This window comes from Esox lucius, chromosome 7 (assembly GCF_011004845.1).
Source record: "Esox lucius isolate fEsoLuc1 chromosome 7, fEsoLuc1.pri, whole genome shotgun sequence".
Taxonomy (NCBI): Eukaryota; Metazoa; Chordata; class Actinopteri; order Esociformes; family Esocidae; genus Esox; species Esox lucius.
The window spans coordinates 11,438,060-11,459,507 of NC_047575.1; the positions used below are offsets into that span (position 1 = coordinate 11,438,060).

A 21,448-nucleotide genomic window follows, 5' to 3' on the forward strand; every position below is an offset into this window, starting at 1 on the left:
AAGATTTCAGTTTTTTTTCAATTGAATTTTTCACATTAAAGGTCACATTAAAGGTGGAAAAGGTTCTGACATGATTTTATCTTTGTCTTATTCTTTTACATCACAAGAACCTGGCATTTTAACAGGGGTGTGTAGACTTTTTATATCCACTGTATTGATGATATGTTTAGTTCTATGTTGAATTTAGAGACGGAGGTATATAGTTTGACCGACCACAGTGTGTTAGAAGGTCCTTGTGAAACGTCAGCAAGGCATCGCGGACCTCATCAGGCACAGGACACTCCTCATCTTCTGCAATGTTCTTGAAGTTCATCAGCATGTTGACCTACATGGCAAACACAACCCTGAGTAAACCTGTCAGACTTTGTCTTCTTTCATGCGGTGTTGAAAGTACAGCAGAACCTTTCTGGAGAAGGTAGTACGAGTCTACCTGCTCCTGTGGTGGGGAACGGAACTCGCGGGTCTTGCGGGCAGTCTCGGCAGCGCTCATGGTGAATGCCAACATGAGCTCGTTGTAGCGTGCCCTCTGATTGGCCTGCACCTGGCTCACAAACCTATCGGAGAAGGCGATGATGGCCTCCACTCTGTGGCGCAGCTCACAGTCACAGAAATACTGCAGCAGACTGCACATCTGACCCACAGAAGGAGAGAGCCAGGGCGTTTAGAAACAGTGATTAGTGCAATTAATTCAACTGTGGAGGACAGTGAAAGTTAGTCAAGAAGAAGTCAACTGAAAAAGACACCTGTAGCTTGACGGACTCCGGTAACTTCATGTGCAGTAACCCCTCTTCCAGTCCTACTTGCTCTCTGACCTCTCCGTCCTCCTCTCCAGCTTGTGGGTCCTTCTCCGTCTCCTGTGCGCCTTTCTCTCCGTCCTCTTCTTCTTTGTCTAGAAGATCCAACTCCTCCAGCTCTGCGGCCAGTTCATCATCCTCCTCGTCTATCCCCTCGTCATCCATTTCCAGTCCGCTCTCAAATGCTTCCTCTTCCTTCTCCTCTGCTCCTGCCTCCTTGAGGGCCAGCGGTTGGTCTCCCTCTCCCTTGACAGCAACATCCGGCTCTCCGCTGAAAACCGTGGGCTCGATCATCTTCAGGATATGCTTGACGTCCTCGTTCTCAAACACCCCCATGATGAGCAGCGTGCTGACGAGCTTGAGGATGGGGACGAAGTGGAACTCGACGCTGCCTCCAACAGGATCCCTCATGGCCTGACCACCGTCCTGCACGGCTTCCGTCAGCATGGTCAATGCCTTTGACTTCAGCACCTACAGGGAGGGATGCACATTACAGGGCGTCAGTCATGGAGAACACAAAAGAACCCTTGTGTTCTTCCTTTCGCCCACCTGAAGCTTCTTACCTGAAGTGGGATGAAGGGGCTCAGGGTGTAGATATCCAGGTTGGTCCCCACAAACCCGGTGGGTGAGAAGTGGAGTTCAGGGCGCAGGCAGGTTGTGAGGCCCACCCCCGGTAAGGCATGGGACTTGTCGGTGTCTGAGTAAAGACTAATGCTGCGCGTCTCATCTGTCATGGGCACTATGAACTCCTTGTTGGTCATGAGGCGGTTCCTCTTGGCCGACTCTAGGTGCATGCTGATGAGCAGATCGTAGTACCCGCTCCTCATCGGCCCAGGTAGGTAAGTGTTCTCGATTGCGTAGAACAGCTGGGACTCGTCCACATGGCTGCACAAGGCGTGGGCCACGCGGTTGTTCCCCAGGGCGCAGACTGAGCCATAGAGCTTCAGTGTGTGGTAATGGAACTTCAGCAAGTCCATTCGCTCTGATAGCTCCAAGATATCAATACATCTGAAGGGAGACCAAGAGGAAATTTCATGGTAGAATGTTCCAAATTCTACTATAGTGGCTACTGGGTCTATTTAGTTCCTAACACTGAAGACAACATGGAAATCCACCAAAAGCCTTAAGATTTCTTAATGTTATGTTTGTCAAAAACTACAACCTCAAAATTGCTACCATTCCTTAAGAGAAATCCAATTGTCCTTTGCCAAGAGGTGAGAAACGATCATGCTCTCACCTGTTCTCTTCAGGGATGTGCAGGGCCATCATAGTGAGGGGCTCATTACACTCCACCTTCCAGCCATGCCGGTCACTCACTCGGCCAGTCTCTGGTGACAGGAAGTTGTTAGGCATGCGGCTCCAGATGACCGGAGTCAACATCTGGACATCCAGCCTGGGAGGACACTGTGGGACAGGGTTCTTCCGCTCACTGCGGAACATGGCTGCTGAGATGGGCATAATGTTCTGAGGAGAGAGCAAACATGCAGAGTATAAGGGTGGTCGTAAGTGAAAGTTGAGTACACTTGAGGGGAAAAAGAATTGAAAAACACCACAAGACTGAATGTGTCTGACCTTCAGCTTGCCCAGCTCCACTTGAAGCATGTTTTGACTGGAAGGCAGGACAAATACTGCTGGGAACAGTTTAGTGTTGGGTTCCACCTGGAAGAAACCGCACCAGTGTCACACCAGAAGCCAACAGCAGCAACAGCAGCTCAGTCCGTTAACACTTGACATTCCCCTGAGAGATTAGTATAGACCTGGTAGAAGGTGTTGATCTCTTTCCCGTTGGCTGTGAACGTCATGAGGCCTGTGTCCAGGTCAATGAGGCAGCCAATCACAAAGTCCTCCTGACTAACCCGAGTCTGCTGGGAGCTGCTGAACTCCCCTCCCCACACCATGTAGCAGTTACTGCGCTTCATACTGAGAAGACAGCAGACACAGCATAGTGGTATAAGTGATATAAGATGGTAAGATGTTAGCGCTGTCTTCGAATACTGTTTCTGTATCTGTGGGTGTGTCTATGTGCATGTATTTGGATGTGTGGGTGCATGCACAAGTACGTATTACTCACCTGTCATGTATGTTGCCTTTGTCATCTCCCACAGTGACAGTGACATTTCTGACTTTGCTGAGGTCAAAATGTGGGTCGTACTGGTGGTAGTCCGGGGTGACCCAGCCCACCCACACACCGCTGGGTTCCTGTCCTGCTACCACTCGCACAGAATAATAATACTGGACACACAAAAAGGAAGCAGAAAACATAATAAACTGGGGTGTGCCAACCCTGAATTACTGATTTGCTAAAAGCTGCGGTAAATTAGACCCTGTAGCATATTTAAATATGAGTTTTTACTGTTCTAATTGCATTGGTAAGTTCATAATAGAAATAAGAAACCTCTGAGTTTATGGTATATTGCCAATATGCGAAGGCTTAGTGCTGTATACAGGCCCTCTGTGTGGCATTGTGTCCATGTACAGGTCTTACCAGTGTTATATTGAACACATCCCCTCAAGCCTTATTAAATAACCAACAGTCCAGCAAAAAATTATGAGTGAGAAGTGAATCTAAGCCGTTTACAATGGGATGTGAATAGGCGATGTGTAACAGGTCATACTGTGGTGGTGTTAAGGATAATGTCGTCATCGTCCCTGTCGTCTGGGACCACTTCCTCTATCAGACGGGGCATGGTGGGAACAACAGGGGCCGGCGTGAAGGCAGCTTTCTTGGCCTTGAACAGAAACCTGAGGGCACACATTCAACATGACAATTGTTGAAGAAAAAAAAGACAATTAAAACATGGCTAGACCAATTCAAATTGATGTCACTCATTTCAGGAATGATTAAAATTTTGCAAAAAACAACAGTTGAAATGCAAAGCTTTTCCAAATAATTTAAGTGGTGTTGATATAGCATTAACTATATTTATATTGTATTTCTATTTATTTACTCAACTGGCTGACTTAATATTGAATTGACCAAGACCTTGTTAGAACACATTATGATGGGATTGCAGGGCTCAGTGGGGATAAGTCGATCAAATCCAGATATAGATTCAACTTTAACAATCATGAAAAAGGCATCTATTTTAATTTTTTTCCTGAAAACGGGAAGCTATTTATTATATATTTTATTACGGTTTTTAGTGATTGTAGCCTGTCCAAAGCCATTGGTGTTTTTCTTGATTTATCAGATCCTACTTGAAGCTCACCCCTTCTTCTTGCTCTTCTCTGTAGAAGCATCCTTCACATTCTCTCCGCCTTCATTGAGAGGGATTTCCTTCGGCACAGAGGGCTCCTTCTTCTCCTCCTCCTTCTCCGTGCGGGTAGCAGACTTCTTCAGCACCTCAAAGTCAGAGTCGGGGTCCACTTCCAGAACCTCATCCTCGGGGATGGTCAGCGTTCGGGTCAGTGGGGTGGTCCCAGCAACAACCTTAAAGGTCTCGTGGAACTCCACAGGCATGCTAAGCCTGAAGAACATCAGGTCAGTATTGGCATTCTGAGAGCCAAAGGTCTTATGGGTCAACTTCAGGCAGGGGGCGCTGTCCACAGTCCCGTCCACACGAGAAACCTACACAGGGGACACAAGGTTGGATATCTAAGTGAAATAAAACGTTTGCAATTTAATTTACAGCCGTACGGTATCCAATCCAAGCTGTGGCAATAAAGTGTAGCGATGCAGTGTTACCTCGATGTGAGGGTGGTCGGTCGCCACTGGGATGAACTGGGGAAGACTCTTGCTGAACCACAAGGTGATGTCTCTCTTCATGTTAATGGCAAAGGGCTCGAAGCCCTCCTGCAGGCCGCAGATGGTGAAGTAGCGCAGGCTGCTGACGTTCTGGCCCAGGTTGAGACGGCCCACCTGAGACAGACCCAGGCTACACACAGGGACGAACCCTGGAGACGAACACACAGAGGCCCGTTAATGGATCTGACCCGACCTGCAAGGACTGAACCCCACCACCTCGTCACTCACCGTCTCCGATCTCTATGTCCTTGAAGGCCATCTCCGAGCCAGAGTCGCTGATCAGCATCTCTCCGTTTAGGGTGAAGAAGATGTTCTGCTCGACCAGGTCGATCATGCAGCCAACCACATCGCCTGGCAACCAGCTACGTCCGAATGGCTCATTGCCCACGTGCCAGCGCTGAGCCTGAAGAAAAAGAGGTCCAATTTCAAATGGGATACAAATGTTTGCGCTAAGGCAAATTGGGACCAGACCATTCATCACCGGCTGGGTACCTTGAAACCATTGAAGACATAGGCAAGCTCATCCGACCCCAGCTCTTTGTCAGCGCGGACACTGGGTCGGGCCCAACCCACTCTCATCTCCCCCACGGTCACAACCTCAAACTCGAAGTACCACTTCCCCTGGGTGACGGCGTACGATTTCTCAGCCCGGAACACACGGATCTTATCCCCACGGGAATGACCTTCGCCATGGCCGCCTAGAACAAACAAAGAGAGCAACAGGTGCCAAAAATAAGAATGTGTTTGTAGCAAGCTCATCACGCTAACGACATTCCAACCACTTGGTAGACAGGCCGACTCACTGCTCTCCTGGTCGGGTGGCTCTATATTGTAACCGTAGCCCAGAAGGGTGCGGACAGCTGCACAGACAGTATCTCGGTTGGTCTTCTTGGTCTTTTCGTCCAGCAGGTTATATGGCACCAGCCGCGGGTTGCGCTTGTTAACAATGTCCTAAACATAAGAATTCAGATCTCAAATCAACACACACACACACAATTGTGAATTGTTGTGTAAGTCAAGGTTTTATGCTTTTATGTAGATACACAGAGGAATGAGTTCTACTGCACAAGCTTAAAGAAACCCGTTATTCAATTTGTCTTGAATGGTTACATAACGTTTGGGTCTAAAAACATCCCAACTAGAACAACTCATGAGTCAGGTGTGACTCATGCTTCACCCATAGTTCATCTGTTACAAAGTGTCTGCAGCAATATAGGTGAGCTTCTTATGTGCGCACCTAGATGCCTACATGTGCGTTAGAGCCCAACAAACAGTAAATATTCATCACTCACTGTTTTACATTACTTTATTTACTTTTATTAATGGTTTGGCCTTACTTGCTGAATCTGAATCTCCTGCAGGAACCGAGACCAGACAGATAGAGAAGTTGCTACCTGTACAATGCTGTAGGTCCATCCCTGTTGAACCCGGTCGCGAGCCCAAACATTGTGGCCGTTCTCAGCCAGTCTCTCCACCAGGTTGGTCTGGTTGGGTGTCAGCTTGACATGGCTGAGGTCCAGGGGGGCAGGCTTGTATCCATTACACATCATGTAGCTAACGGAAAACAAATGGCCTTGTGACAATCAAACATTTCACAATGCATAGTTCATAAGATCCCAAAAATAATGGTCAAATATGAAAGGGAATATTTGGGAATAATGAAACCATGTCTAAATAGGTCTGATATCCTTTTCTTGAAGTTATGACTCACGTCTTGGGCATTTTGATATTCTTTAGGTTCTCTTCTGCTTTCTCATCTCCCATGCCCACGTGACAGCCCAGAGCCAGCAGAGTCCTTTAGAAACAGAAATGGAGAAACTGAATATCCAGCTCACACATCACACATCAAGCAGGCTGAAAGAGCATGCCAAAGACCAAAACTCACTTGAGCGTTTCTCCTGACATTGCGAGGTTATAATTCTTCTCAGGTTCTGGCAAGCTCTGAAAATCCACCAGGCAGGGGTGCATTTTCTTGTTGTCATCTCGAAACTTGAGGAGAGGAAACGAGTCAAATCATTTGCCAGGTTGGAGCAGGCAGATAGCATTCAGTCATGTAAGCAGTGTGAGCTGACCGGGGCAGCGTGGGAAACACTCACCAGCCCGTAGGTCCATCCTTGCTCGATGCGGGTGACGGCCCACAGCTCATGGCTGTTCTCAGCCAGCTTCTCCCGAATGCGCTCCAAGTGAGGTGGTAGCACGATCTGAAAGGACAGCAACACAGTGAGAGAGAGCAAGGCAGAGGAGGCAGTGAGAGCTGTACTGACAACTCAGGAGCTTCACCTGGACGGTGTCCACGGGGCAGGGCGTGAAGGCCGTGTGAGACAGGGACTGCGTGGGCCCCAAAAGGTTGCGGACGCCGTTGTAATCGTGCTTGTACTCCTTGATGGGCTCAATGCGCAGTCGGTCCTTTGGCAGCACGGCCTCATAGCACGGGGCGTATCCTGGCGGCGGGAGGAATTTAAAGTCCCCGTGACACCCTCCCAGGAGGAAACGAACCCTGGACGTTCAGGAGAAGACAAACGCCAACGCCGGTCACTCTACATCCCCCTTTTGATTTCTTTCAGACTACCAGGCACATTAAACAACAGCCCCATTAACCCCCTTCGGTGGTCCTCACTTGACGCCCGCGGAGAAGCTGACCACTGGGAAGAAGAGTCCGTCCAGGTTGAAGTTCTCAAACATGCCCTGCACCGGGTGCCCATTGATACGGAACGAGATGCTGGGTACACTCAGATCCAGGCAGCAGCTAACCACGTCGTCCGCCGCCAGGATGTGCATGTTGGGCGAGGCCACGTGGCGCGGGACCCGTCCTGTGGGGACAGCAATACACGCTGGTCAGTGCGATCGACGGCGTCGTTGGCATATTCTGAAAGGCGAACTCGGCCTACCTGTCCACAGGTTGAGCCCGTCAAAGGCGTAGGAGTAGAGGTCGTCCCCAACCCCGTTGCACCCCCAGCCCTCGCCACCCCCGGGGTAGGGGCTGTACCCCTCGGTCAGAGCCCAGCCCACTCGCAGGTGAAACACCTGGGCTGTCAGAAAAGGCTCCACGTGGTCCACCATCACCTCAAAATACCACTTCTTGTACTGCGTGGAACCCTCACATGTTCCCAGGAAGATGTTGGGCCTCACACTAACGGGGGAGGGAGGTAAAGACAATGTCAGGGGTTTGAAGGAAAGGACCGGTTGTAGAATGTGGATATTTACAAACAACTGTGTGTTTAATCTGACCTGGTGACATAATTGATGATGTTGGACTGCAGGAGGAGGTCACGACCTGGAAGAAGATTCTCTGTGATGAGATTCTGATTGGACCTCACAGCGACCCCGTTACACACACAGAGAGAGCAGAGCACATCCAACACCTAGGGAGAACATGAGAAAGGTGTAGAGTCTCCGGTTAAGAGCACCGCTGAGTTATTTCGAACATTGACGACCAGCACACATAACAACTGACCTTGTGATTGCGTCCGTGCTTGTCAAGCAGAGAGATGATAGATTTAATGTGGTTCTCCTGGATGATGTTCAGGACCTCAGGGCTCTCAATTAGAACACAGTAGAGAACCTCCAGGATGCCTGTGGTGAAGGGAACGGAGTGTCACACACCGCCAGCCCTCCCATAACACACCTACCCGGATCACTGCCAGAAGGGGACCAGGTGTGTAGTGCTGCTTTACCCGAGGAGGCCTCCAGTCGGTCCAGTTTACTGACCAGCCAGTCCAGGTTGTCACAGAACAGAGCGCAGTTGGCCCGGTTCCCCCTGATCAGAGACGCTTTACGGGAAGAGAAAGACAGAGACAACACCTGCTCAGAGCTAAATCACGTCACCCGCCGCTGTTAAGTTACAGCCACAGCTTTGCAGAAACTGCGTTTACATAACGGACAAACAAGAAGGCCCCATACCCAGCAGCTCATACAGGAGATTAACGATTTCCTTCCAAGACTCGGCAGCCTCCTCCCCCGCAAACTCTGAGAAGTGGGCCGCTGTGTTGTAGACGTTGAGACGGTCAATACAGTCCAGAACCAGAGTGATCATGCCCTGGGTGGAAGGACGCACACATACAAATCACGGGAAATAAAATACATTGAAAGTGCAGTGCATACATTGTATCCTGTCTGTCGGTCGTGTGTGGGCACGGACCTCCTCTTGGAAGAGGTTCTGTCTGTTCCTGAGGGAGCGTAGTTTGGTCTGCTTCTCCTCGTGCTCCAGCTCTTCATCAGGGGGGCGGAAGTAAAAGATGAGGTCCTGCAGGGAGAGGGCCACAGAGTCCATGGGCAGGGAGGGGGGGCCCGAAGAAGACTTGTTCTTCCCACTCAGAGAGTCTAGCGCTCTGGGGACACAGAACAGATGTCAGTGTGCTGGCCATGAGGTCCAACATTAAAGCAGAGCCATCTGCCCCTCCTCAAGGAGAACAGAAAGTCAAAGCAGTCCATACATAATGTTCAGATAGTTCCATGTTTTCAGAGAGCCACAGAAAGAGACTGGGAGTGGAGAGGAGCATACTTGATGAACTGGGTGAAGAGTCCTGCTGTGCTGTAGATCATCCGAGCAGCCTGGAACTCCTCCGTCTGGGAGCGGGCCACGGTCAGGGCGTCGTCCATGTGGCCCTCTTTATGAAGGATGGCCTGGAAGAGACGCAGGGTGAGATGACAACATGGCAAAACACTAGGAGCACTCAAGGCAAAAGCTGACTGGGTCTTTCAAAGACCCAAACAAATTGTAATCCCAGGAAATCACAACAGTGTTTGTATACAGTACCAGTGGGTATATGGGTAAGTGTGTCCAAACTTTAGACTGGTACTACATATATATGATATATTTCTTTTTTTTTTTTGCATTTCCTTGGTTGTTGTTCTTGTCCTGAAGCACAGTTTTTGTTCACCATACCTTCCTCTTCAGAGGTCCCAGGCGGGCGGACTTGGCGTCAACAGAAGCATATGTAAGCCAGAGGCCAGTGGCGACATGTTGGACAAAACACATGGACTCCCCGTACTTGATCTCTGGCGTGCCCATGCCCTCCACGTCACGTTTCTGAGCCACATCAATCTTTTCCTGCATGTTTGGAAAAATAGTCGGCAAAGAGAAATAATTAGACAATATCTACACTGTCAGGATAATACGATTGTTGCCAAAGGCTCCTCTTCCATTCTATAAAAATGACTAAGAGCAGCTTAATTATTTAGTGATTCCTGTCGATTCTGACCTTAGAAATTCTGAAGCAGAAGGCCGACATCTTGGCGTTGGCTCTCTCAGGGTCCACCACCAGCAGTCCTTTCTCTTCATCCAGGCAGAGGTAGCGCCCTGTGGTTATGTGACGGACGCGGAACGACTGGCCCCATTTCATGTGACCTCCGCTCCATCTACAGAGACATGTGGTATATCGCCAAGGAGAGAACTCATGTAAGAAGACAACCGCGTTTTTTGACTTAAAGCTGTTGGGCATAAGGCGTCCACTCACCCAATCCGGAGCGGTTCTAGTCTCCATAGCGACCGGGCATGGCTACAGACAGCACCGCCCTCATAATGAGCATGTCTGAAAACAGAGACGGGCTGTGAGTAGCAGGCGCTACGAAAGGTGTGGCGAGCGTTAAGACACAGCTGATTAAATGTGGAATAATTCAAGAGTTTCCCTCACCTGCGCTGGTCGTCTCCTTGCTCGGCAGCAGGGATAGCCAGGCACTCGTCCATGTGACCGTGGAACAGTCTCAGAACGTAGCCTCCAGTCAGAAAGCCTGAGGGGGTGGAGTGACACTGAGGCAAGCCCGAGGCAGCCGGGTAGAGCGTTTCAAGACAGCACGCTCACGAATAGAGAATAAAATAGATTGGACATACAGACCTTCAGCGAGCTCACACCCGGACATCACCGGGTTCATGGTCCACAGGGTCTGCATGAAGGAGGCATCCACCATGAGGTCCCCACTGGCATAGGAAAGATGCTGGGGAAAGAGAGAACGACAGACAGACAGGAAGAGAGAGACCATTTCAGCTCCATCCCTAACCCGGGTCTTGAAAACTCGCTCGGCAGTGTGCCACCAGCGTGCCTCACCAGGTATCTCTCCGAGGACACGCTGACCAGGATGAGGTCGTCACCCACCCTGACCTTCTCTCCCTCTGACCTCTGCTTGGATGCAGGGTGAATGGTCCACCAGCACGCCTCACCTGAGGACGAACACACAGGCCGCTCAATGGCACGCGGCGTAATGTCGCAAGAAAAGCCACGGCCTTCGCTTAAAAGACGCACCTGTGGAGTCTTCCTGCAGCCCCACATCGAAGGCCAGTTTGTCCGTGAGTGACCGTGACGTCGTCAGACAGCTGAGGTACTGGAGGACACAAAAGGGACATTTCGCAGTGTATCGAAAAAGCCACTCAGAGTCTATGGGACAGAGTGGGTGAGAGAGCCTGCCAGGTGAGGTGGACGTGATTGACAGCGGGTTGGTTAAACGTGAGGCTACAGGGAGACAGAGGGCTCCTTACCATGCTGGAGTGGGTGTGTTTCAGTAGGATAGCATGACCATAGAGCAGCGTACGGTGGCCCCCTCCTTGAGATGACTGGGCAGAGGACACAGACAGACATTAGTGAGAGAGAGCAAAGACAGCAGTTGACAGTAAGACTCAGCTGTCAGCCTGCCAAAGCACACAGGAATGTTCAAGAAAGCAGAGGTGTACTTCTGGAGGTCATCCTTCTCGTACCAAACGGAGAACAATGTGGCAGGTAAGAGAACCTGAGTATCACGCGTATATGGCTAGGAGAAGACAGAGAGCCTACTCCACAGAACCAAGATGACAACAAACAGAGAGAAAACGTTATTGTCGTTACAAACCAGGGGTGAGTGGAAACAGAAATTAACCAAATTATCACAAAAACATCAAGTCAAATAAGTAGGAATACGAGAAAAAAATAAAACACTGCAAATAACCTTAGTCTGATGTTTCGATGTCTGTAACTAGAAGGTCAGAAATGTGACATTCAGACAACAAAACCATATTGTTACTTCAACAATTGTTATAATTAGTGGTTATCATTTCCAATATAAATGTTATCATCATCAGGGTTATTCCAAGATTGAGATGATCAGGCTTGACGGGTTGTCAGGGGATGAGGGAACAGTACTGATTAAAGAAACATGAGTGTATGTTATAATTCGCAGGCAATTAATGGAATATTTGGGACTAAGACAATGAGATCGTTAAAAGGTGGACATATGGGGCAGGATTTTTAGGAAGAAACATTGGGAAAGGGTCACAGGTCAGTAGAAGACATCTTCCCATACATGAGCTGGTAGGTGACATAGATATTACAGCTGCTCCAGTGCTGCTGATAGCAACGTTTGAGTGTCACTTGAAACGCTGCTTGGTATTTCAGCTACGACAACACGGAGCAAAGTGTGGGGACTCACAGGGTGCAGTATGAGTGAGAGGAGACCAACGTGGCACTGATTCAGACAAGGCACACGGCGTGAGAGGGCTCACAGGGAAGAGGGTTGGAGGGAGAGAAGGGGAAAATATTTGAGGAAACGTGACAGGAATGGAAACGTGAGCAGACATACCCATTTGTCCAAATCGACAGCCTACGGTGGCAGGTGGAGGGGGAAACAAAACAAAGTTAGGTTTCTAAAGGAACCAGATACCTTGGCATAATATTCATACATAGATGTCATTTGTCACTTGTCAGCACATAACTTCAGTCACCACTTATCTAAGTGTCACTGACATGAGAAAGGTTTCTACAGAAAACACACCAACTGTATTCCAGCAAAGGAAAAACTGTTTCCACATGCTGTGCAAAAGAACAGACTCCCAACACACAGCGGAACAACCTCTGCTGGTATCTTACTTCATTGAGCTCCATGGTGTTGGCCAGCATCTCCTGTAAGGCTCGCACTGACAGGGACTGCTCCAGGACAAAGCAGCAGATTGCCAAATCAGGCGGCACATTCTACAACACAGCACAGATTACCATTAGCAGAGCTCAGTGGCTGGCGATGACTACAACATGCAGGTAATCAGTTGCGAGTGTGAGGGATGTGGTTCTTCCCACCTGAGCGTTGGAGGTGGTCTCCAGGAAGCAGAGGCGATTCCCAAATCCTTCACATGACAAACACAGTTTGATCTGTTCTTTCAGAATCGAGGCGGTGCATTGTAGCACGACCTGGTCGTCCTACGAAGAGAAAAAGAGGGTAAACAGGTCAAAAGCAGATTATCAATCCAACTTTGTTATCCAGTGTACATCAGAAATCAGTCATGTACTTTGTTTTGGTGTATTGTATCACTTCCGTCGAATGACAGTTCTTTGATTGGCCTGCTGAACATAACAGGCAGTAAGTAGGATTTCATAGACCACTTGCCACCCATGACCTTGGTAGTTCCATTTCACACTGATAGGTAGAGTTACAGCAAAACTAATCTAGAGGGATTAAGTGGGGTTGTGCAGGGGCTGTAGTGGCAAGAGAAAACAGTCAAAGCATAAATGTGATTCAAGTGCACCAAACCGACATCTCTTATGTTACATAAGTGCAAGGCCCCGTCTCTGACCAACATAAAGGTAACAATATCCTGAGTGGCCGTATACCAAGGAGATGAAGCATAGCAGGGAACCTAAACATAGGATGCTGGATCAAAACGCAAACAGCTGTCAGCCACTCTCTGGTCAGGGGGCCCTATCCGGTCTTGAGTCACACTCTCTCCTAACCCTCACATCTTCTTTGTCATTCTTCTGTTCCTGGCTGTGCCCTAATATTCTGACAGGCACCAACCCCCCACCCCCGGACACCCCCTCTTCACAAACACTCCCCCAACCTCTATTTCAGGCCTCTGCACCTGCTGCTCTCACATTCCACTCAGTAGGGCAACAGATATTTGAGAGTCGACAACCCTGGACGTTTATTGCGCATCTCCAATGACATAATAATTTGTAATGCCCTGTGTTGCTGAGAGCAGTTTGACTGACAGACACAACGCAGACCGGTCACTAAATCAAACTTAAATTCCTAGACCGACAGCTCAAGACACAAACTTGGCTAACGTCCATCTGAGACTAGCCATGACAGAACCGCAGTGGAAAATGATAAATGTTTTGGAACAAGAAACCTTTCACCAAGCCTACAGCAATATAATATAGTAACATATTATGACTCAGTGTACTTTAGTTTGTTAGCGCTAGCAGTCCTTTTAATCAAAACAGCACCTGAGATATGTTGGGTGGTACTTTGTTAGCTAGGTTTCTCTTGGACACTAGTTGTTTTATCTCAGTAAGACCAGTTGGACTCAGTAAGCAGTAAAAATAAAAACATTAATTAAAAAATATATATATCAATCCCCCTAACCTCGTGCGTAGAATTAATGCAAATCTCACAGGGACAGAAATGAACAGGTGCTCCAATTGCCCTGGATATATACTTGCTAATCCAAAGACTGTAAATATAGAACTTGGTGGTTCAAGACGAACAGCATCAAAGCAGCTTGGGCCACCCTTCATCACACCTCCACATCTAGCTGAACAAATCAAGGAGATGCTTCTGGAACGTGTCCCTTCATTGGCCAGAATGTCCTTTTCCACAGGGCTCTAAACATAGTTACAGTATCTCATTCACACACACATCCACCAACATAGTACATTATGTTCACACAACTTCATGTTTAGAGGTAATAAAGTACCTGCCCGGGCTCAGATGAAACTCCAACAACAATCTAAGGGACTGAAGTAGCGATCTGACATCTAAGACACCCACCAACCAGAGGTAACAAAGCACTGTGCATGTAGCAGACACCATGGGCACTATAAGAAGTGCTAGTGAACATGGTGAATGATGTACTTCAGAAAGACTTTGTCACCCCATCTGTGTTGGGCATCAATCAGCCTTGACACAGCAATACGTGTCAATTAAAAGCCTCGTCGTTGAAGTATTATTCAGTGTTCGTGTCAAGTCTTTGAGTCACTACCGATGAAGAGATTGCAGCCAAAAACTCAACCAAAGCAGAATGATGGTTTCAGAATAGCAGGCTGCATAACATGATCCCTTTCAAAGTCTTGCTGAAATTGTACATCAGTCAACCTAGTCTTTGATTTCTGTATCTAGTATTATAGCAAGCCAATGGCAGTACATATCAATGCTGTTGACACATTTACTTGTCCTATACTTCCATATCCAACTAGATTCTGCATCTGAATATAATGTAGTATGTTAAATGCTAAATTCATCAGAGGCTTGTAACCTCTTGGAGATAACCTTAATGCATTATGAATTGACTGGTCTCTGCTTCAGCCTCTCCAAAGTTGCTGTGGATGTGGGTCAGAGTTCCCAACCTAGAAGCCCAGGAGTTATGGCAATCACTCAGTCTCAGTTTAATGGAGCAGTGAGGATTAATTAAATCCATCTACAAACTACTCACAAAACACCACTCTAGGAATCAATGTACAACCATTCCTGTCTCAATCAAAATATAAAGTGCGGAAATCTTCATCCCACTGGTCTCCATGGTTTCAAAATGTGCAGTAGTCACAAAACTGCTGTGATAAATCGCCTTCTCTCGACTGGAATAAACATTTTGACTCACCAACATAATCTCTCATTACCTTCAACCATGCTGCCGTCTCAATAACCTGATCGGTCAGTAAATCTGTATTACTTCATCAAAAAGTCTAAACTCAATTGATTCTTCAAAATGAGATTACTAATATTATTAAAAGAACAAACACAACATAATTGTGTATGCAATTTTGTTCACCATCATTAGTTGTTTTTATTATTACTAACTCAGCTTTCACGTGTTTATCTGCAGCGTCAGCTGTTAGATGGACCAAGCAAGCTGACTCCCAAACAGTAACACATCAAGCTTCTCTGGTACATAAATAGATAACAATGCAATTGCAGCACCTGTCCACGTCAATCAGTTTCCAAAGTCAAAGGGAAGCCATTACGTACATATGAAAACATCAGAGCATAAAGTAAGTCATATAAAAGTTACTAAGATACTCCTTCCCTCTTTTGCCTGTCTTTTCATTATGGCAAGACAAATTGTCAGTACTGCTGCATGGAAGTCTCTAATAGCTTTTGCCAGTTCCAATCCAAACCAATAGAACAGGGTCACCGCATCACTCACCGTACGCAAGAACTGGATCTCCTCCTCTCCATCTCCTCCTTCTGCCATCCTCTCAGAGTATTATCAGTCCTTGAGAGTGAAACACCTCTTATCTCCCTGGTTGAATCTCTCCCAGCCTCACCGTGTCTGTCTGTCTCACCTCTCACTCCAAGCTCGTTTGTGTGTGGGGGCGTACTGAAGGACAATGTGAGCCCAGTGCCTCCGGCTGTGCTATGAGACAGTGACAGTTAACTCCAGCACAGTGCAATGTGAAAATGGGGTGGAGCAAGCGGTGTAAAACTGTGGCAGCTTTAGAGTACATTCAGATGCACGCAGTGTTTTGCTGAACAGTTTAGCCGGAAGTACTGTAGGATTGTTATGCGATACTTAAATGTACCAGTAAAAACATATGTACCAGCTTTTACATTGCTACAATACAGTATGTGTAAATAACCAAGCAATAGGAAAAAATTGTGTTGCTTCATCAGTCTCAAAGGGATTCATTCCCCTCTGTGAGAACAAAGGATTATGAACACAGATTTTATAAACCTTTGATACTTAGAAACATGCAGTCAGTACTGGGGAAAATGCTTTTTCTTTTTACTTAGAGGAACATCCTACTCATACTCAAAGTATTCAAATAACTCATTTTATTAAAACAACTAAAATTAAATAGTCTGAAATACATAAAATGCAAATATGGAGACAATAGTAACAAAACCACAGCTACAACAAGATGAAATCACATTAAAATAATACCCAAGGATACCATGACACACAAACTAAAACAGTGTTCTTTGTGACTGACCTAAAAAAATAATAATAATAAACCTATCATCTGACCCTCACATCTGCAGAGGATCCCCTGTGGCCACGCTAATTGCATTGATAGGCCAGCGAGGTGAGTCTCTGTAGCGCCTCCTGGTGCCTTGGAGCCGGATCTGCAAGGCTGGTGGTGAAGAGCGCTCCACAGGTAGAAAACCCACATCACCCTTACTGACCTCCATGTCCATCCCTGTGAAGTCAAAAGCAGTGGCATTGGTAGGTGAGTAGTTAGCCACCAAATGCGCAGTGTAAAGGTCTGTTGATGATGTTGTTCGGTCTATCGATGTGGGAGAGGGTATGCTGGGACTGGAAGAGCACGTTTCTGTTTGAGAGAGAGGAGGAGTCGGAGGGAGAGGGAGTTCAGTAGTTCTGGGCTCCTGCTGTAGGGTCATAGTCTGAGTGAAATCATCTGAAACAGTGTCTGTCTGAAACGTTCCATCCAACTTCACTGGATTTGTAAGATCATTCTCTAGCTCGTCCTTCGGATCACATAAATTCAAGTGCGTCTTCAGAAGGTCATGCAGATCTGACACTGTGGATTGTCCCTGTAAAGGTTGCAGTTCACCTTCCTTGAAATGTAGTTGCGAGTTATTAAATTGCCTGTGGCAAGACTCTAGGTTCTCCTTTGGACCCGGTAATGGAGAGAAACACAAAACCTGGAGGGTCTCCGAGAGGTTATCCTGTTCTATTTGAAGACCTGGAGCGTGTTGGATTGGAATCTGTCCTTCGAGGGCAGGTTGATGAACACTTTTGATGAAGACATTCGGTTCCGGTGGAAGACATCGATCCAGAACACCGGGGCTTTGAACCACCACCGGCTCCTCCTGCTGACAGCAGGCTCTCTCTGTCACATGACTGGGAACACCGTCGTGACTGATAGAGCGCCCAAAGCGTCGCGCTCCCTGCCGACGCAGACGCACAATGCTCCTCAGACCGCCCTCCCGCTGACTCTCGTGCAGGACGTGGTTCAGCTGGGGTTCGGGGGCCTGGGGAGGAACCCTGGGGGTACGCAGCAGCATCGCCAGAGCATTGAAGCGTCTGAGGTGGTCTGCTACAGACAAGCGCTGGTGTGCCTTTTTAAAAGCCAGTCCTGAGTCAGCAGGCTTTTCTTTCTTCACCAACGGTTTCTCCTCTAACTCTTCCGCTTCATCCATTCCCTTACTCAGCCCTTTGTCCACCAAGGTCATGACTCCTGGAAACCAGGGTTCCTCTGAGACTTCACAGTCTCTCTCTAGCAAACCATTTTTTTTCTCCCTCTTGTAAATTTGATCATGAACGTTCAGTTGGTCTAAAGTAACTTCTGGCATACTGATTGAGCGTCGAGGGTGACGGGGCTTCTGACCTACACAGCCAGATGGGTCTCCATTTGAAGGCTTCTTACTAAGACTGGCTTCTTCTGGGTCATCTTTAATCCCAACCTGTTCTGGACTCCTCAACACACCAATAGTTTCACATTGTCTACGTGGTTCTTCTGTTGTCTTATATTCCAACTTGACAGGAGAATGTTCACATGACTCCCCAGAATGTGTCTTGGTAGATGAGTCAAAGATTGTGACATCCAGGAAGTCATCAGGAAGTTCAGTGAAGCTGTAGTTAAGAAGATCAGGGTCATCCTCCACTTCTTTCCCCACTAGAACTGAAAACAGATTGAATGTCACAATTTTTGTTAACATGATTAACATGAAGACATACAGATGTAAAGTTACATTTAAAAAAACTCCAACCTCGTTCTGGGCCATCAGCCATTATGACCGAAATCCTTGATTGTCCAACCTCAGAGCAAGATGTTTCCATCAGGCCATTAGTCATCAATCTACTACCGGTAATCCACCTCCGATCCCCAATGGATACAGGTGAAGGATTCTGTGAATAGTCATTGGAGTCAAAATAATAACATTAGTTAAGATAAGACAGACGTGTGGATTGCACAAGACTTACAGGGATGTTCCAGCTTGTCATGTTGAAGAATCTGAGCGATCTCCTCCTTTGTGCTTTGTCCTCCTGCACTGGCTGCCTTCAGGAGATACATAAGACAGGGAGACACATCAGGAGAACAAGAGTTCAGCCTGCTTGCAATGCAATTGAAGCTAGGGCAGCAAAGTCCCTGCCAATCCTCTGAAGGCTAACTGGGGATAAGAGCCAGTGCTAAATTAGTCAAATGTAAATAATGTCAATAGAACAACAAATATAAAGTGCATGATTTACTTGTTTGATGTTTTACGATCTTTGTTGAGATTCCTCTTGTTCTCTAAGGCACTGAGTGTGACAGAGAGCTCGTTCACCCTGCTGCCCTCTTCTCCACTCAGGACAGAGGTGGGGCTTTGACCTACCAACGACTCTGAATCTACTTGGACAGGGAAAACATAGCGCTTGTCATGGAATAACTTACTCCTACTAACTTTAAGTTAAACTGCAATAAATGTCACAAATACATCACCATTAGAGTGTGTGCTGGTGGACTGGTTTTCTTCTCTTAGATCATGGATAGAACGTCTGTATACAAAGGAGGACAGCATTTACTCCACAAAAACAACCTGAGACATGGCTTCATCCATTTTTACAGCTCATCAGAATTTAAGAACCTTTTCTTAGCTGAGCCCTCAACATCAGGAACAGGATCTTCAATCGATTTTCGCTTGAATGTGACGGGTGACTGAAGTGTGGAGTGGCGACTTGTCTTTATATTCTGCTGGCCTGAGAGGTCATGGTTATAGTCAGGGTCAACACTCCCGCATTACTGAAGACTAAATCGTTTCCACATGCTAGAAGCATCTGAACTATGCCACCTGGTATTAAACAGCAAACACTATCATTACCACAAAATGATGCACATACTGTCTGAGGGAAATGAAGAGCCATTGCAAGCGCGGCCTGTCTTGAATTTACTAAGAGCGTCCACGAATATCTCTGGAGAGAAATTCATTGAATTTGTGAATTGACAGCAGCGTATGAACACTCAAATCATCACAGGATGGAGCTCATGAAGTGATTATTTAAAGTCTCTCACCTCCAACACTGCGCCTCCTTTGGCGTCTTAGACTTCTATACACCCCAAATGCTGCCCTTTCTTGGAACCTTCCCCCCTCCCCTGGTGGAACAGATAATTCCCCTGACTCTGCTACTGTTGCCAATTCCATAACAGAAGGAGGAACAACACCTAGCGGACATATGCAGGAGTGAAACCAGTATTAACGTTAAATGAACACATCAGTTGTCAGCTACTAATACACAGATGGATAGTTCTCCAGAAGTACCGATGCAATCTGCATGTGTTATGAGAGTTTTGATCACAGCTGCCTGTCTATCCAGTTGTCTCTCTGTGCCTGCAGTCAGTCTGAAGCCTCCAGCTGGACAATGTAGCAGATTGGGTGCAATCACAAGGGCTAGATTGCCCACCTCCATACGATTCTCTTTAGATCTACCAAATGTGAGGAATAAAAGACGGTGAAGAAACGTAGTGAAGAATGGATGAGCACATAAAAGCTAAGACGTGGATCCAAATGAAAGGACAAGGACTCCTTCATTTCCGGAGACAAACCTTTGAGCGGTCTGTCTCAAGAAGGTGCAGAAGTATCGAAGGGCCCGAGAATGACAGGGTGGAAACAGGGCAGTTAGAAGGAGAGTGGCTCCTTCAGTGACCTGCTCCTGACCCACATCCTCCTCCAAGCCCAGTGCACGACACAGCGGCACCTGGAGATCCAAAGGGATCAGGGGAGAGGGCAGCTCACGTAAGAACTGCTTGACAAGGGAGGCCACGTCACAGGGCTGCAGAGTTGCTGAATGTGGCAGAGAAAACACTGGGACCGCCTGCTCCAGATCAGCCTGTCACAAGGAGGTAGAGTGTCAACGTAGAATGACTCAGAGTCAAGAAATTTAACTTTCCTTCACTTCCCTCCTGTGTTCTTACCCTCAGAGCTCGGATGCGACTCAACGACCCAGTCTTTCGAAAGAGCCCTTCAGTATGAAGATGCTGTGATAAAAATTCACAGGAATCCACCAAAAACCTATGGAAAAAATAAGATTATGGTTAATTGAAATCACAATACATAAGATTCGATTTTCTGATGGTAATATTTGCATTTAAAGCTAAACTCAAGTTTACATACTTCGGCACTGTCCCATTCATATCCGTTATTTCACACTGCGGCAGCAATGTCAGGTCCCGACCAAAAGCAAATTCAGACTGGTTCTCCTGAAATACATCCAGACACATGATCTGCTATAAAAAAAAATTATGCTATTACTAATCACCCTACATCACTAATTTAGAGACTGATTAGTTCATTTGTGTATTCTAGAGACTCATGTGACAGCATATGGTGTTTGTGGACACTGGACAACAAGTTCTAACGCATCCAGGTTGACTGTTCAGGAAAGATGTTGGCTTTTTGGTTACCTGTCTGACAGGGTTGCTCATGTAAGTCCCATTTAAAAAGTTTTTCCAGTTTTTCACACGAACCCCTGACGCTTTCAAAGCATGAATCACGGCCACCACGCGCAAACGGTCGTCCATGGGGTTTGACATTTGTAGACCCAGTTAGGATTTGTTTTTTAACATTTACATCACTATACAACACCGAAACTAAAGACAACATAGCAGGAATGTGCTAAGCAAGAAACTAATACAGACGTGAAATCCATGGACTTTGCTCAAATCGCTTAACAAACCTACATTACGACAGCGCGAAGTAAAACATAACGCACGCTGATGTTACACGCACGTTTCTGATTCATATCCAATCATCTCGCCGCAATCCAATTTGGATGATACTTCCGGTCACCTGTTTCATAAGCGAAACTAAAAGGAATGAATAAACATTTTTATAGGATGACAAAATAAAACAAGCATATTGAATAATACAGTATTTCTTTTATTTTTGCTGTAGAGTCAATCAAACGATGATAAACATTGCCATAGTGCCATAAGTATTTTAGAAACGAACAGTCGAACTTTCTATTTGTCAAAAAAAGGGAAATAATATTATTCTTCATATATCTCACAAAAAT

General features: G+C 46.9%; 2 protein-coding genes across 8 annotated transcripts in view; both read right to left on the reverse strand.

The window, feature by feature from the left end:
• Positions 1 to 15,890, reverse strand: part of ryr1a (ryanodine receptor 1a (skeletal)) — a 59,000-nt gene extending 43,110 nt beyond the window's left edge. For 4 of the 5 annotated variants that reach the window (XM_020048078.3, XM_020048077.3, XM_020048076.3 and 1 more), the window contains exons 1-39: positions 15,638 to 15,890; positions 12,576 to 12,695; positions 12,372 to 12,473; positions 12,085 to 12,105; positions 11,012 to 11,086; positions 10,779 to 10,857; positions 10,584 to 10,696; positions 10,374 to 10,473; positions 10,173 to 10,269; positions 9,996 to 10,070; positions 9,741 to 9,897; positions 9,425 to 9,589; positions 9,041 to 9,162; positions 8,678 to 8,867; positions 8,440 to 8,575; positions 8,214 to 8,309; positions 7,994 to 8,112; positions 7,768 to 7,901; positions 7,428 to 7,669; positions 7,157 to 7,349; positions 6,820 to 7,036; positions 6,636 to 6,740; positions 6,425 to 6,528; positions 6,251 to 6,334; positions 5,934 to 6,093; positions 5,343 to 5,490; positions 5,032 to 5,237; positions 4,768 to 4,942; positions 4,480 to 4,688; positions 4,004 to 4,362; positions 3,410 to 3,536; positions 2,866 to 3,026; positions 2,552 to 2,714; positions 2,367 to 2,453; positions 2,032 to 2,258; positions 1,358 to 1,802; positions 744 to 1,265; positions 431 to 631; positions 214 to 325 (exon numbers count right to left, since the gene is read on the reverse strand). In XM_020048078.3, the coding sequence (XP_019903637.3) occupies positions 214 to 325; positions 431 to 631; positions 744 to 1,265; positions 1,358 to 1,802; positions 2,032 to 2,258; positions 2,367 to 2,453; positions 2,552 to 2,714; positions 2,866 to 3,026; positions 3,410 to 3,536; positions 4,004 to 4,362; positions 4,480 to 4,688; positions 4,768 to 4,942; positions 5,032 to 5,237; positions 5,343 to 5,490; positions 5,934 to 6,093; positions 6,251 to 6,334; positions 6,425 to 6,528; positions 6,636 to 6,740; positions 6,820 to 7,036; positions 7,157 to 7,349; positions 7,428 to 7,669; positions 7,768 to 7,901; positions 7,994 to 8,112; positions 8,214 to 8,309; positions 8,440 to 8,575; positions 8,678 to 8,867; positions 9,041 to 9,162; positions 9,425 to 9,589; positions 9,741 to 9,897; positions 9,996 to 10,070; positions 10,173 to 10,269; positions 10,374 to 10,473; positions 10,584 to 10,696; positions 10,779 to 10,857; positions 11,012 to 11,086; positions 12,085 to 12,105; positions 12,372 to 12,473; positions 12,576 to 12,695; positions 15,638 to 15,685 (6,196 nt within the window). In that variant the 5' untranslated portion in view covers positions 15,686 to 15,890. The remainder of the gene's footprint in view (positions 1 to 213; positions 326 to 430; positions 632 to 743; positions 1,266 to 1,357; positions 1,803 to 2,031; positions 2,259 to 2,366; positions 2,454 to 2,551; positions 2,715 to 2,865; positions 3,027 to 3,409; positions 3,537 to 4,003; positions 4,363 to 4,479; positions 4,689 to 4,767; positions 4,943 to 5,031; positions 5,238 to 5,342; positions 5,491 to 5,933; positions 6,094 to 6,250; positions 6,335 to 6,424; positions 6,529 to 6,635; positions 6,741 to 6,819; positions 7,037 to 7,156; positions 7,350 to 7,427; positions 7,670 to 7,767; positions 7,902 to 7,993; positions 8,113 to 8,213; positions 8,310 to 8,439; positions 8,576 to 8,677; positions 8,868 to 9,040; positions 9,163 to 9,424; positions 9,590 to 9,740; positions 9,898 to 9,995; positions 10,071 to 10,172; positions 10,270 to 10,373; positions 10,474 to 10,583; positions 10,697 to 10,778; positions 10,858 to 11,011; positions 11,087 to 12,084; positions 12,106 to 12,371; positions 12,474 to 12,575; positions 12,696 to 15,637) is intronic. The other variant, XM_013134340.4, reaches the window with a different exon arrangement.
• A 377-nt stretch (positions 15,891 to 16,267) lies between these two features.
• On the reverse strand, positions 16,268 to 21,201 carry zgc:153345 (uncharacterized protein LOC566129 homolog). 3 transcript variants are annotated; one of them, XM_020048080.3, is made up of 13 exons: positions 20,838 to 21,201; positions 20,548 to 20,657; positions 20,349 to 20,445; positions 19,980 to 20,263; positions 19,696 to 19,859; positions 19,449 to 19,598; positions 19,277 to 19,348; positions 19,024 to 19,135; positions 18,879 to 18,934; positions 18,647 to 18,785; positions 18,380 to 18,455; positions 18,166 to 18,304; positions 16,268 to 18,077 (listed from the first exon to the last, which is right to left on the reverse strand). In XM_020048080.3, exons 1-13 carry the CDS (start codon positions 20,964 to 20,966, stop codon positions 16,462 to 16,464), a joined length of 3,144 nt encoding a protein of 1,047 aa, XP_019903639.2. In that variant the 5' UTR covers positions 20,967 to 21,201; the 3' UTR covers positions 16,268 to 16,461. The 3 variants fall into 3 exon arrangements, with proteins under 3 accessions (XP_019903639.2, XP_010868824.2, XP_019903638.2); XM_010870522.4 differs by having other exon boundaries at positions 16,269 to 18,077; positions 20,548 to 20,633; XM_020048079.3 differs by having other exon boundaries at positions 16,269 to 18,077; positions 20,548 to 20,660.
• Between the last annotated feature and the right edge of the window lie 247 nt (positions 21,202 to 21,448).